Raw genomic sequence first — 15,744 nt, forward strand, 5'->3', positions numbered from 1 at the left:
TTCTGACTACTACAGAACCTTAGGAAAAAGAATGGAATGTCTTGGTGCAAAGACAGTAAACAATTATGAGATATGAGCAAAACAATTTCTTCATTATTGGCCCTGGTTTCTGCTTTCTTTCTGCTTAACAAGTTTCCCTTCAGGTTGTTTGATTTGCTTACTGGACATCTTCTGCAAGTAGAAATCACAGTGAGATCTAGTTACAAATGGACTTTTGATGTGTTTTCAGTTCTTGTGTGGGCATGGTGGAGAGCAAGTAATACTGAAATTAGTTTAGTATGAACGAAAAGGATAGGGATCCTCTGCAGCAATTCTCAGTGTAGTAGATCATAACCTGAGCATGAGACACAGCATCAGCCTTGTGAAAACAGCGGGAACTGTACTGGAATGCCTAAACAGAAGTGAAAGCTTCCAGCCATGACAAATAATCCTTATCTCCTCCACATTTTGGTTCATCTTATCTGGGATATTTGGTACAGTTCTGGACGGTAAAATTCAAGGAATTAGTAGGACTGAATTAGTAGGACTGAAACAATTTGGATTATTTGCCCGGAAAGCTGATGGAGCAGATGTGGCAGGTATTTCCTCCCCCCAGCTAACCTGTTGCTAGGCAGATTCCAGGGAACCTGCCTATGTGGGCTAGTCCAGACTTGTCTATGAAACCTGAGCTGGTCGGGACTCGGTAACACCCAGGAAGCTGGCCAGCAGCCAATAAGAAGCCGAGTTGGCTATGGTTGACCACAGTCATCATTGACTAGTCTTTAAAACAGGGCTCTTGCAGCGGCCATGTTGGAGCTACCTTGTGGCGATGGGACTGCCCAGGTTGTAAAGTCTCCCCCTTGGTCTAGGGGATCCCTAGGCAAGGCCGACCAGGTGAGAACAGGAACGCCCACCTGGTAAAGGTATCCCCTGGCAAGGTTAAAAGGGAGAATGGGAACCCCCCCTTTTACGGTACCTTAGTGAGAACAATCAAGAAGAGAAAGGGAACCCCCAGCTTGATTGAGGTGAGTGTATGATAATCCGGATTATCATTCTTTTGTCAAGGGCTAGTGCTTGAGCTTAATCTTTTCCTCAACCGATACTGAACCTTTAAATTCAGAGGAGATTATATCCTGTAAATAAATTTAATTTAACTACATGCGTGAATTTATTTTTTTTTTGGATATGGACACGTTACTCACCTCCTTCTTTACAGCAGATCATCCTGAGTTCTGTATAATTGCAGCACATGCAGGATAACCAGGTGATCAGACTCAGTCAACACGAGTTTATGAAGGGCAAGACCTATCTAGCAAATCTGATCTCCTTCTATGACAGGGTGACCCACCTGTTGGATGAGGGAAAGGCTGTGGATGTTGCTTACCTTGACTTTAGTAAGGCATTCGACACTGTTGCCCACAGCATTCTCCTAGACAAATGGACTGCTCTTGGCTTGGATAGGCATACGCTTTACTGGCTAAAAACTGGTTTTATGACCAAGTCCAAAGAGTTCTAGTCAACGGAGTTAAATCCAGTTGGCAACTCGTCACAAGTGGTGTCCCCCAAGGCTCAGTACTGGGCCAAGTGCCGTTTAACATTTTCATCAATGATTTGGATGAGGGGCTAGAGTGAATTCTTAGAAAATTTGTAGATGACACCAAGCTGGGTGGAAGTGTCGATCTGCTTGAGGGTAGGGAGGCTCTGCAGAGAGATCTAGACAGGCTGGATCACTGGGCCAAGGGCAATCAATCACATGAGTTTCAAGAAGGCCAAATGCCAGATCCTGCACTTCGACCACAACAACCCCCAGCAGCACTACAGGAAGAGTGGCTGGAGAGCTGCCAGGCAGACAGGGACCTGGGGGTGTGGATGGACAGCTGGCTGAGCATGAGCCAGCAGTGTGCCCAGGTGGCCAAGAAGGCCAACGGCATCCTGACCTGTGTCAGGAGTGGTCTTGTCAGCAGGAGTAGGGAGGTGATCATGACCCTGTGCTCGACTTTGGTGAGGCCTCACCTTGAGTACTGTGTCCAGTTTTGGGCCCCTCACTACAAGAGGGACACTGAGGTGCTGGCGAGGGTCCAGAGGCGGGCTACCAAACAGGTAAAGGATTTGGAGCATGTGTCGTAGGAGGAGGAACGGCTGAGGGATCTGGGGCTGTTTAGCCTGGAGGAGACTGAGGGGAGATCTCATTGCTCCCTACAACTACGTGACAGGAGGTTGTAGCGAGGCAGGGGCTGGTCTGTTCTCCCTAGTGATCCATGACAGGACAAGGGGAAGTGGCCTTAAGTTGCACCAGGGGAGGTTAGGGTTGGATATTAGGAAGAATTTCTTTACTGAAGACATCAGGCATTGGAACAGGCTGGGCCGGGAGGGGGGTGGGGGAACATTCCTTGTAGTGGAGTCACCATCCCTGGAGGTGTTTAAGAGACCTGTAGATGTGCTGAGGGATGTGGTTTAGTGGTGTTGATAGGGCTAGGACACAGGTTGGACTTGATCTTCCAACTGAAGGTCTCTTCCAACCAAAGGTCTCTTCCAACTGAAACTGTTATGATTCTATGATTCTATGCTTCTGTGACAAGATCTGCCCCTTCAGATGAAAGAAGTTAGTTCTATTGATGATATAGAAATAAATAAAAAGAGAAACTGTAAAGATTGTAATTTCTCTTTTAAAGAACACTAATGGATGCTCATCTTAGTAGGTAAGATAACAAAGTCTGAGATTGTGAGGACAGTTTTAAATAAGAGTTGTCATCATGAGCAGTGGGAAACTGCCTGCAAACAAGTTCACGACAACAGGAGCACCACCTCAGAGTGGAATTGTTCTTTATACCACATCACTAATACAAAACTATCTCATCCTACATATGAGAAATAGCTATATTTTGATTTTTGCTGTAAAGTATCTTTCTCTGCTCCTGTATCTAGAAAATCCTGGCTATTGTCTCACTTCTGACGTCCCTCACTTGCATTTTTTTTGTGCTGTTCTATTTTCTATTAATCTGCCTCAGTTTAACAAATGAGAAAATGAGGACCAGGGAGCACATAATTTGATTACTCATGTTTGCCTAAACATTTGCCCATATTGCAGAAAACTAATTCTAATTCAGCAGTACTGTTTTTAGCCTACTAAAGCCTAAAAAGAGTTTGAGGTTATAGGAGTAGTCCAGATGGGAATCATGCCTCCCTGTAGTCAGCAGAGATGAATGGGTATTTTTAGGGAGAGGTTCATGTGAAGGTATCTATTTCTCTCTGTTGTCATCATATTGTCTCTCTCAGTGGCTGTAAAGGGAGCCCATGGTGATTAATTCTGATGGAGATATCTGCACTGTAAATGTCTACAGTCAGTCAGAATCCCGCCTCTCTTAATTCCAAGCTGCAGGTGAGGGAAGTTTTACCGAGCCAGACTGTGATTTACACTTGATTTATACCTAATTGTAATGAGCAGTTTGGACACTGGAGCTGCTGAGGGACATGTATACTGAGAGCTGGTGAGTGGCAGTCAGTACCTTGGTAAGAGAGTGAGAGGAGTATAAAATTGCCTGGAGCACGCAGAAACACACAATCATTCAGCCAAAACTGTCCCTCTGTACTTACTGACTTTTTGGTGAATGCTATCTACCCTCACCACTCTCCTGGGATCTTGGGCATCATGGCTGCCTTCAACCCTGCCTACAGCTCCCTCAAAACACATCACTGAGATTATCTTCATGGCCATGTGTGCTGCCTTGTTGTTCCTGTCAACAACTCTCTTCCAAGCCACAGAACCGCAAAATCACAGAATGATTGAAGTTGAAAGGATCTCTGGAGGTTATCTTGCTCAAGCAGAGTGACCTAGAGCTGGTTGCTCATTCCAGCCTAAGACATTCTATGATTCAATGATTTAAACAGAACTGGACCCAGTATTGACTCTCGGCATACACTGCTATTTACTGGCATCCAACCTCACTTCAGGCCTCTGATCATCACCTTCTGGGCCTGGCTGTTCAGCCAGTGTTCAAAACACCTGAGTTTCCTGCAGATTTTATTCACTTGCAGAGGAATTGAATTCACTAGAAGTTGCTTTTGCCTCCCCAGTGTAGAGGACCTGCTGGCAGCTAGGAAGATGATCTATGACCTTGATCTATGACCATCCTGGACCTCAATCTAAGATGCAAATTCTCTCCTACTGGCACACAAGGGAGATTTCACATCAGAAGAATCTTTTTCAAACTCTACAGACTGAGATGGAGAAGTTCTTGTTTGAGTCTGACCAGCTGTTTCATGTGTGTTTTTGAGTTATGGACATCAGTGTGCATTGCTTGTCTTTTGTTTCTGTCACTTGGCAAACCATCATATTAGACCTGTACCTGCTCCTGGAAACTTCTGGTGTGATCTGGATCTTGGGAGAAAGAGAGAGAGAATGTCCAAGATGGAGGGTAATATGTATAGCTGAAAGTTATGATGCAATGCTCATTTCTACATGACTTGTTGATAAAAGCAACTTCAAACATTTTCTAGATCATTATATTTTAATCACAAATTCTACGAAACACATAGTAAAGGAAGTGAAAGGAACCAATTTTCTCTGCCTACCACAGAAATAAAATTAATTACTAGATTTTAAGAATGCCCAATCCTTAAGATTTTAAAGAATTAGAACTCCAAAATGAAGCTACTGCATGACCTTTTTCAGAACACAGTATAAAGAGTATCACTCTTAAATACATCAGAACCTCCATGGGCTTGGAGAGCTCCTGACAGACCACCAGCAACACGGTGGAAGTGTGTCAGCTGTGAACAAAGAGCAGAGCCACTGAAGACTGGAATGGGAGCAAGAAAAATGAGGCCAGTGTGGTCTTGCATGAGTTCACAGTCTATTGCTATGCTTTTCAACAGCTATAGGAAGAGGCTGGGCAGTCTAGGAAGCCTCTCAAGTGATCTACTGGGCACCAGCAGATGTACATGAATATGAGAACAGTGCCAAGTTCATGTTCCAAAGTGTGTGGTATTTTCACATGTAGAAAACAAAATAAAAATAATTTTCATGAGCTTCTAATGTATCATTTATTGCTAATGTTTCATTTTTTTCAATAGCTTCATAAAATAAAGTAAATTATGTATGGTGTATGTTTTTATATGTTACAGATACAAATTTATTTTTCATGTTCCACATAGATTTTAAGTATTTAATTGCACCAAAGTATTAATTTTATAAAATTATTATACTGGGTAATGTCATATTAATCTGTTTATTTTAAAACTTCTAGTAGTATTTCTAAAAGCTGAAAACTAGCGGAGTAATCTTTATGCTCCTCTGCTTGCTAAAATAGTTGTATTAAGCTGGATGAATAATGAAAGGATGAAATACCCTATATCATCATCATTTTACTGTAGTCATGTTTTATTAATCAAATTCATCAGTTTGCCAATTTTCTTTAAAACTATGTTGTGACATTATTTCAAGGATATTAAATACAGGAGAAAGAGTGAGAAAGTAGGGTATTTGTGTCAGTAAGTGGTTTGGATCTCACCACTGTAGAGTTTTTTTATTTTGATATTTTAGGTAAACTGACCTTAGAAAGCTTTTTGAGGCATCCACACAAAATTAGCACCCTTACATGGTATCAAAACCCAATGGCAGCTCTGCTTTGTAGATATTAAGTGCTCTCTAAGCTATGCACTCTGAAATCAAGTCTAGGGCATCTCACATTCAGCACGCAGAGTTGCAGGGTGGTTTCTTTGGGAAAAACTATACTTTTCAAGTCCCAGAGTGATAGTGCTTGCCCTGGGCTTGAGTTTTCTTGGGGGCCTCTGAGCCCTTTCTCATGGCCATATCCCTGAATGTAGCCTCATCACTCTCCTGCCTCACTCCGCTCCCCTGTGGAGCACTGTGGGCTCATTGTGCTCTAGGATCCTCCCTCTGGGGCTGGGATGAGATGGAAATGTCCTGATTGGAGCAGAGCCTGAGGGGAGGTGAGCTCTGACAGGCTGTGGGTCTACCTCACTGCTGCCAGAGAAGAAGTGGCCAAGGGCAATAGTTTTTGGCCAGCAAAGGAGAAACGGATGGTTCCTCTTCTGAGGTGTTACCACCAGGTCTCAACTTTTTCTTCCTCATTCCTTCTGCTTCTTTCCTTTCATGTGCAGCCAAGGGCAGGTCTGAGTGTCCCTGGCTGCTACTGTGTGAGAAAGGCTATGTCACCTCCTAATGGGACAAAAACAGAGGGAGTAGAGCAGAGATCAAAAGAGAAACCTAGAAGCAGGAAAATCTCTGTCTTCTGCTAGTTCAAGGTTTGGCACCTCATCTTGCTATTAAATCCTGAGGCTCAAAATACTTTCCTAAAGTATATTCTCCTCTTTGCCTCTTGACCAGAGAAACAGCTTCTCCCAGACCCAGCAATTTTGACTAACGGGCTTAGGAAGCAGTGGTTATCTATATGTTAAAAGAGTCTCAATTGCAGGGTTTCAAATTCACCTCTCCTTGCATCACAGCATCCACAAAGTTTGCACTCAAGTTCAGTGCCACCTTTATGGAAAACCTCCCCTCCACTTTCCTTCCCAGTGACATTTACTTCAGTGATCCCTGAGAATCACAGTGGACATCCTGGTATGTCTGACTTCAGCTAAGTTTGTTGCAAAACCAAAACACAATGTTTTTTGTTGAGATTAAAAGTATAGTGAAAAAAGAAAGAAGACATTAAAACCGTAAATACCCTACAGACATGTCAAGCTTACCAGGATTCCCGTTCAACAGAGAGTGTTGGGACACGTAATTCTTGAGTTTACTTATACTTTGCTCCAGACCAGGTCCCTTTTGTTTCTTTGTAGTTTGACCTCTCTTGACAGGCATCCATCAATAGCTAAAATGGTTATGGCAGTTTCTCTCTGACTATAAAAAAAACATCTCCATGGCCAGGTATCTCCATAGCCAGAAGCAGGTATGGATATTAAGCCTCTGCCGTGAGGGCAGAGATGAGCACGCACGTCTTGAGGTAGCCTGCCAGTGGTGATGGATACACCTGCAGCCACAGCATCTGCTATGTGCTGGCTCTCAGACTCTCAGGGGAGCTCCCTGTGGGCACTGTGAGAGGCTCAGCAAATGCTGTGTCACTCCCTGGGTGGAAACTATTTCTTCTGTGATATTTGTCAATAGAATGGGGAATGTTGTAGTTTGAGCTTGCCCTGCCAGGAAGAAGAAATATGCAGCCTCATCCTCACCCTCAGCCCCTCTCCCTTTGGGGATTGAGGGTGGAGAAATTCAGCAAAAGGCTTGAGGATTGAGAGTAAGACACCACTTATGGTTGCAGGCAAAAACCAGAGAATCAGAGTAGACTTGGGGAGAAAACATAAATTTAATTTACCACCACAAGTTATCAACTAGATCAGGGTAAGCTGAACACCAAATCTTAAATACACTTCCCCCCACCCCTCCCTTCTTCCTGGCTGCCTCGTCCCTCACCATCGCTGCAGAAGGAGACAAGGGGTGGGGGATGCAATTTGTCCATGACTTATTGTCCATGGCAATCCATTCTCCTTCAAAAGAGAATGTCTCACAGTCTTCCCCTGATTTCATGTGATGTCCATCTCATAGGAGACAACCCTCCTCCTCCATATGAGTCCCTCCCACCAGCGTGAAACCCAGCCATGGGCTGCAGTGTCCTCTGCTTCAATGTAGGTCCTCCTCAGAGTCATGGTTCACTTCGGGTGCATCCTCTGCTCCTACGCAGTCTCTCTCTCCCTTGGCATGGAGTCCTCACATGCTTTTGCATCCTGGATGTTTTGCTGCTGTTGATCTCCTTGGTTTGCAGGCTCTCTCATCTTGCCATCTCAATGCAGGCTCAGGGAGACCTCTGTCTTGGTGACCTTCTTTCCACCTTTTGTCCATACTGACTGCATGGTTGACCTCTTTACCTCGCCCTCCTCTCCAAAAAAAGCAACTCCCCAACATAAAAGATAGGACAAGGAGATAAAGAGACAAAAAGGCTGCCCAGCAGGTTTCCCCTCTTAAACACATTGATGGCAGAGGTGCTGATTGGCCTGACCTTGTCCAGAGGCAGGTCCAGCTCTTACCTGGGCTAGAGGAGGCTGGAAATTTGACAAGAAGTCACACCCACAGCCCCTACTGCTACCAGAAAGCCCTGCCAGACACAAGTCCATGACAGTGGGGAAAGACAAGCTGCCTTGGCAGAGTGTAAATTCCCCTGCTCATCTACCAGCTCTCCTTCATCAGATGCAGAGTACAAGTGATGAAGCTTCTCATGCCAGATACCTCATCCTGCCCCTCTCTCTCTGCACCCTGGGTGCACTGTGCCCAGTAGAGGCCACTGGGGTAAGTGAGGGAGGTGGCAATTTTGCTGCTATGGCTATGCCAATGGATTTGCACTGAAAGTAAAATTATCCCTGTTTTGCACCATCTCCTATTCCTACACCCTGGTCTACAGCTCTCCACTTTCCAAGAGGGTCTTCTCTGGAGTGTAAGTATTTTCTGTAGAGTTTTTTGTTTTCCTGAGTATGATACTCCGTGAAAAAAATCCATGAGTCTTCTGGAAAATTTAGCCTAAAATATGTTGCCACTGTACCAGTAAAGAAAACCATGATTTTTTATTTTTTTTAAGATGAGGTCTCCCATTAGATGCAGCAAAATTAAAGCTACTGACAAAATTATTTTGCTTTCAGTTTGGATAGATGTGTTGCTGACACGCACAGTTTGCATGTGGCTAAGGTCGCTGGGAGAAGCCGCATGAGTGCTGAAATCTGCTGCTGGAGTCAGGGAGAGAGGCAGCCTCCTCCAGTGCCTCTCTCAGGACTCAGAGTCTCTGCCTTACATGCTGTGCCAAAAATAGTTAGAAAACACAAAGAAGAACATGTTACAAGGATTGTGTAGGTATGTTGCAGTTTCCCAGTGACAGATGTTTTCCCATGTGCTTCCCAAGAAATTTTCTCTTTCTTATCACAGAAAGGAGTTTGGTCTCTTTATGACAGGCAGTTAAGGGACTTCTCTGGGGTCTTCTCCCCCTTGCCTTTACCTCTGTGCCGGTGTGACTTTTACTGTAGGTGGAGCCCTCCCAGTTTGGAGGAGATGACACGTCTCTGAGCAGCATATGCCTGCGTTGTCAAGATGAATCAGTCATTAAGTTCTTGGTGGGGGAATAAGTCACACTGTAGTTTCTCCTCTGTTTGTCATGGATCAACTCACAAAATATCCATAGGTGTCACCATTTGCAGGGGTCTCTTGCTTTGCCTGCACAGTGCTGTAGTATAAATACATGGTTGGGATTTTTGTTCATTCATTTTTAAGGTAATAAACACAATGACTTCACATTACCACTTTTTTTTCCTCTTGAAACTTCTGCAGAGCACTGCAAACACTCCAAGTGTAGTCCTAGGGATAGAGTTGTTCTTTGGGAATCTGCAACATATGAGGCAAATGTAATATAAGGAGTTCTTAACCATGCATTAGAAACTGCTCTGTACTTGTCAGGCAGGACAGGGATGCATCATAAAACGTGCTCAGGCTGTCCTTACAGTTTCCACCATAACCATAACTAGCCAATCTCAGAATTCCTGGTGTTTTTTTTTTTTCTGACAAGACACCAATAAAAAGAAAAGTATAACTTTGGAAGGGAAGGAAAAGTAAATATGAGAGAGTAAGGAGCCTCAGACTGCAACAGGATGTTGTGCTGGTCACTGCTGACAAGAAGAAAGAGCACTTCCCAGTAGTTTGTAGAGCCCAGATGTTCTTCTGTCTGCTTTTTGTCAGGTGGGGTACCTGGACCAGCTTCCAAGCTGGCCCTGGAGGCTATTTGAGCTTCTTCTCACTGAAAACAGAGAAGTCCCAAGGAGGATTCGATGACACAGCAGTCAACAACATCCAGTTCAGATGCTTAGATACAACTGTGCTCATAAATGATGGAATACTGTGGGGTAGATTTCACAATTAGAGCAAAATCTGCAGCGTTTGCCATCTACAGACCAAGGCAGAGCTGCAACAAGGACTTTGGGATGACACAGCACTCAACAATGTCACGTTCTTCTGCTGTAAATAAGCATTTGCTCCATCTTCATTGCTACCTACACAAATATCCCACAGCAAACGAAACATCAGTAAAGCTTGGCTTTATCTTTATACTGGGACGCGCCTGTGATATTTTAACTGTTTGCATCTTGCTATATTAGACAATACCTTAGATGATGATGTCTTTTACTGTTACCACTGTGTTGGCATAGCTCCTCATAGTTACCTGTGTTATGTTCGCAAGAATCTTCACGTCACATAACTGCTGGTATATCACTGAAAATGCCCGATCGGTGACAATTACTCAGAGCTGAGGAACAGATTTCTTGACTGTTTTTCTCTGACTAGTGAGCTTCAGGTTTCCTCTGGCCATTTTTTCCTGTCTGAAATAATATTTGACCTGTTGACATGACAGACAGGGGAGAATGGGTGTTGATTTGAGTGTACCTGAGGTTTCTGACTGAAGAGAAAATGACCCATGAAAGCTAAATAGGGTGAAATGGAAATCTGGATAGGCTCATGAGAAGCATCAAAGGTTTGATATTATTGGCCACTCCTAACTTTAATTGCCTCAAGACTTGTACATGTATTTTATGAGCAATTTGTTAGCTCATACCTAAGCTCCTGCCTTTTGAAACATGCTTACAAAGTATGCTTACACTAAGCGTTCATCTAAGTGTGGTGATGGTGCCACTTGGGTGGGCTGTATCTTCCCAGACCTTCCTTGTTGCTGCTTTGTAGTGTGCTCCATTGTTAATTCAAAACTCATTTTCATGGGACTTGGTTTTTTGTTTGTTGCCTCTGGGTTTCATGCTCTAAATAGAACGGGGAGAGTCCAAACTGAAAATAGGCTCTATGCCATTCATCCATTTTTTGTGCTCCAGTTTGCTAGCTAAGCTTGAAGTCATTACCTTGTTGTGATGTGCTAGGTGTAAGGAATGTAATCTTGGTTTGTAATCTCCAGTTTGCCTGGAGATCGTTACTGTGCCCTAATGTCTGAGCCACTGGGTCTCTCTGGCAAGAGTCTGAGAAGACTTATTGCCTCTCTGAGCACCCATTAGGAAATGTAGCTGTTGCTATTCCCTCAAAGTAATGCATTCTATCATGTACACGAAACAAGGTAGGGGCATGATGTTGTCATTCTCTAGGTGACAGATTGGGCTGTGGAAGTGTCTTGTTCAGGACCACAGCCATGCGGAGCTGCGCAGAGATGATGGATGGAGGTTTCTTCTGCTAGTTCACATCCTCTGCTTAGCACATATACATCAGCCATCATCACTCTGGTTCTTCACCCACGTGAAATTTTCTTCCTGACAGTTATCTCAAAAAGCACTTGATTAATAACTGTATTTTCTTTTAAGAGAAATGGAATACAGTAGGCAAAAGAATAGAACAAACATGGTATATATTTTTGTTAAAAGATTTTTGATAAAAAAATCAGGGTGGTTTGGGGTTTTTTTTTGAGTAGATCACTGGTCTGTCTAACTCTATGTACTGTCTCTGGTGGCAGTGCTCAGTATCTAACGCTTGCTTCCCATAAAAAGTGTCTCTGAGTCAGGGAAGTGATGCATATGAATTTTTTTGGCAAAGCCAACAGTGATCATTGAATGCTTGGTGTTTGCTTATGTTCTCCTATACTGGGCTTTGGAGCACACAGTAATTTCCCATGATGCTTGTGTTGTTTGGCCTCCCTGTGTTGATTTTTGACAACACAGGAATTCTCCAAGCGGTGGGTGATGAGTGAAGAAGCCAGCCATACAGAACTCAGGATTACTTGCATCTGTTGCAACCAGGTGAAGAATGAAACATTTCTCTTGGCTCTGTCTGTACTGTACAAGATATTGGTTTCCATCTTCTGCTTCCTGAGGCACAGCTGGGATAAACTGATGCATCTCCACTGGCATAATTCAAAGTTACTTCAAGAGAAGCACTTATCAAAATCTCAGTGGTGCGAGAAGAAATTTTAGAAAGATTTCTGGATTTAAATGATTTTATTATAAAAAAATTAATATGAAACTTTCCGGCCAGACTTTCTGCTGCAAATTTGCATAGCTAATTTGAGGATCTGATTAATTTCTTAAGCTGGTTTTTTTTAATAATTCGCTATTTTTTAAGTGATCCTTTAACTGCTTTTTGTTCTCTTCTTGACTGCAGACTTTTAAATGTGCAACTATTTTTTAAAGAAATGCTTATTTCACAAAACTAGCCTAGTCGGCACTTGAAATACAAGGGATTATTAGCTTTATGGAACCATTTTGTAGCTTCCCTCTCTATTTGGGTGTTTATGAAAAAAAATCCTTACTTGTCATATATTCAGTTCTCGGTAAACATTCAAATCCCTCAGCTCTAGTACTTAGTAACAACAAATGAGGTAGTAATCTTTTTCTAACAAGCTGAACTAAAATAAATTAAAACTAAATTCTGATACTGTCACAGTGAACTTAAGTTAACAGTGCCCACAGAGAAACTTACCTTCCACAATGACTGAGTTTTCACACCCTGCATGTGAATGTATCTTAATTTGCGTCTAGTTGCTTTCTTTCCATTTTCTTATGAGATAAAGATTTTTCAGCTTGCAAACTGACCATCCTGTATAGTTAGTGAGGTGTTATTTGAGGATGTAAAACCAGAAATAGCTTCACTGATCCAAATAAAACTGTCTTCATTCGATGAAAGTGAGCAGGAGCCATAGTGACACTATCTGCATAATCTTGCAATTCACTTTGCTCAGGCAGAGGGAATCCCTTTCCTCAGGCAGAGGCAGCTCTGTGCACTTCACAGAGGTCTTAGAGGGCCAACTACTGGTCACCTTCCACCAGAGGAAGCAAAAATCAAGTATTTTATATTACAATAGTATATGAAGAGTGTCAACAGCAAATATGGTGACATGATATTTCAAGCATTTTTTTTCTCAGCATGTGAGTAAGTTGTGTACCTTGGAAAGATATGCTATGTGAATCCATGTTGTGTGTGTAGCCAGTGATGTGTGGGGAAAGAAGTCTCATAGTTTCTCTGTTCCTCAGGAAGAGCTGGTTTCTAAGAAAGTGCTTGAAATGGCCATTATTGCTGAGCTGAAGTGCCTAAAAGATGGAATTACTTTTCTTTTGAGTGATTTGTTCAAGAGGCAGTTCCTGTTCTATGTATATGTGTATGTATATGCAGACAATTGAAGAACTTTGTGTCGCACATTTCTCCAGAGGGTAGGCCAAGCTGGAAGACTCTGAACATCTGCTTCTTCTCTGCAAATGAATGATGCAGTTAATTTTGAGGTTGCATTGGGGGAAGAATTATTCACACCATCAGCAAAACTGACCTTTTATGCTTCCCTCTTGTGCTGGGTATAACATAGCTTCATATCGGTGTGTGAATACACCAAACAAGAGCTCTTCCAAGAAATGTCTGGGAAAAACAATACCGCCTACTCTTTGTGTACTTTCTCATCTATTTATCAGCAGCTTCAAAATCAAATGGGGATGTTTTTGTCATCTGAGCACTGATGAAATACTTTCAGCCAGGCCTCCTATGATGGTCTGCTTGCAAAACATGGGTCATATACAGAATAGCTGGAGTCAGAATGCAATTTAGAAGCTTGAGCTTAGCAGGTCTCAGCCATTTACTGTGCTCAGGGTGGACAACTCAAGGTCTTTCAGCTGAAATAAAGGTACAAATGTATCACCAAGTGTGCTGGAACCAACGTGGCTGAAACTGTGCATATCTGGAAACCGAGTAGCTACATTTTCTTGGCTTCAGAAAGTCTTTGTGTGTCCCCAGCACACTTAGGACCAAGGAGCATGTTGACAAAGAATTGCCAGCCAGTTCATGTGGGATGACAGGGGCACCAGAGGCAAGACCAAGAACTGAGCAAGAATTATCCCTGCATTTACTGATAATGCAGTAATTTTGAGGCTGGAGTGTGAGCAAGTGTGGGGGAAGGCAAAGAGGACTTTTCCACCCATCCATGCATGTGTGGCACAGATCCCAGGGAGGCTGGCAGAACCATCAGGTCTGGAGATTTCCAGATTTTTAAAAGCCTCTATTGAATAAGACTGAATCAGACCCAAAACAAACCTGACATTAGTAGTGCTTCGATAAACCAAGCTTTGAGAGTCCTAGAAAATTTGCCTTAGAAATATTAGTCTTTATGGTCACATTGTTCCCACTCCACAGGGAAAATAAATATTTCATCCATCACAGGTGATCTGAAGCTTAAGTTACTAATTTTTGTGAGATGCAGAGAAAATACTTAAAGATACTTTAGCTAAAACTGGTTGTTAATGCTGTACATGATAGAGATGTGCACTATGCAGCTCAGGGTTAATACGTCACAGCTACCTTTGCTAGCCCTTAAAGCCAAGTCTAATTAACTAGCATGATTGCCAGTGAGGAACCAACTGAAAACGTATGTTTTAGAATTTTCTGAGTGTAATTATTTGGAAATCTTACTACAGAATGTGAGCAGCAGAGAATATTAATCCATGTGCCATAAAAACAGCAAGGCTTTGGAAAGGTCATTCATGAAGGACTGAATTCTGGCTTCCATCCTGCCCTGCAACACTGAGCCCGTGGGTATGCCCTCATCCCACAGGACTGAGTATCTATGATGCTGTGCTCAAATACTAATGTTTTTTTCTGATAAATTGTCACGTGGTTTGTACCCACCTACTTTGTCTCCATGTCTGCAGAAATGGAGTCTATGTGAGGCAGTCCGGGCTCTAGCAAGTTATGCTAGAAACTGTTGTCCTGGCAGGAAGAGGGAGTAGGATGTGGCTCAGTGAAAGCAGGGGAGAACAAATGAGCTGTCTAGCAGTTCAGAAACACAATTAGAAGGAAGGTGATAACATGTATAGAAACCACATTTCTCTTGAGCAGGTAATGTGGAACTTTTTTTAAAGACTTGCTCGCCTCTTGCATGCATCCTGTGCATTCCATGTCCTACCAGAGCACAATCTCAATCACCTCATATCGCCTTACAAAACAGACTGACCCTGTATAGCTTACTAAGATTTGATGGCTCCTGCAACAGTTCAATTTGCTGGAGGATATGGGCCTGCACTAACAATTGTGTCCGTCCACCAAAGAGTAACAAATATTTCTTTTTGATCACTCTAAACCTGTTCAACAGCAGCAATGCAGTAGTAGCAGTTCGATGCATTTCTTAATGAACATAAACCATGACAAAAGACTTCAACGGCCTCCTTAATGGCTATATAGCAGAGAAAATGGGTGAATGTGCTGCAGAAACACTTGCATTATCTTATGAATTCAATCTGTGGAAAAGAATGTTTCCAGAGGGAACATGACAGTGTGAAAAGTTAGGTTACTGCATGAGTCTGCAGGATCAAGGTCTGAACAGATGTGAGATATCCACTTTGTGTTTCTGCTGATCTTTTTCTCAGGGGGAGTATTCAGCAGCTGTTTTTTGAATAAGTTAGAAGTATATTGACAAAAATGCACGTGACAGGCTTTGTTAAATTCAGAAAGGACTGCTCGTACCCTAAAGGACTATCTCTCTCCATTCCATCAAAGATATTTTAATCCTTGTACTTCTTCAAGTAGCAGGAGTAGATTAAAAAAATTAATCCCCCTATCTGATGTAGTGTCTAGAATGTCTTTCAATCCTTGCTCCAGCAATTTTTTCATGTCAGTGAACTTTTTATGATAACATAACCTAAAGTAACTTAGAAAGGAACTTTCTTTCTCAGCTTTTACCAATCTTGTGTTTATCAAACAAGACCAGCTCTATTATTTCTAGTTTTATTGTTATAGCATTCACA

General features: G+C 42.6%; 1 protein-coding gene across 1 annotated transcript; it reads left to right on the plus strand.

The window, feature by feature from the left end:
* Positions 1-786: 786 nt before the first annotated feature.
* On the plus strand, positions 787-10,001 carry LOC104278179 (vitelline membrane outer layer protein 1-like). Its single transcript, XM_009875079.1, is given in 4 exon segments — positions 787-873; positions 8,221-8,343; positions 9,010-9,116; positions 9,716-10,001. Coding segments are annotated over 4 exon segments (603 nt in total).
* Positions 10,002-15,744: the final 5,743 nt, after the last annotated feature.

Source organism: Apaloderma vittatum, unplaced genomic scaffold, assembly GCF_000703405.1.
Source record: "Apaloderma vittatum isolate BGI_N311 unplaced genomic scaffold, ASM70340v1 scaffold5678, whole genome shotgun sequence".
NCBI classification, from domain to species: Eukaryota; Metazoa; Chordata; class Aves; order Trogoniformes; family Trogonidae; genus Apaloderma; species Apaloderma vittatum.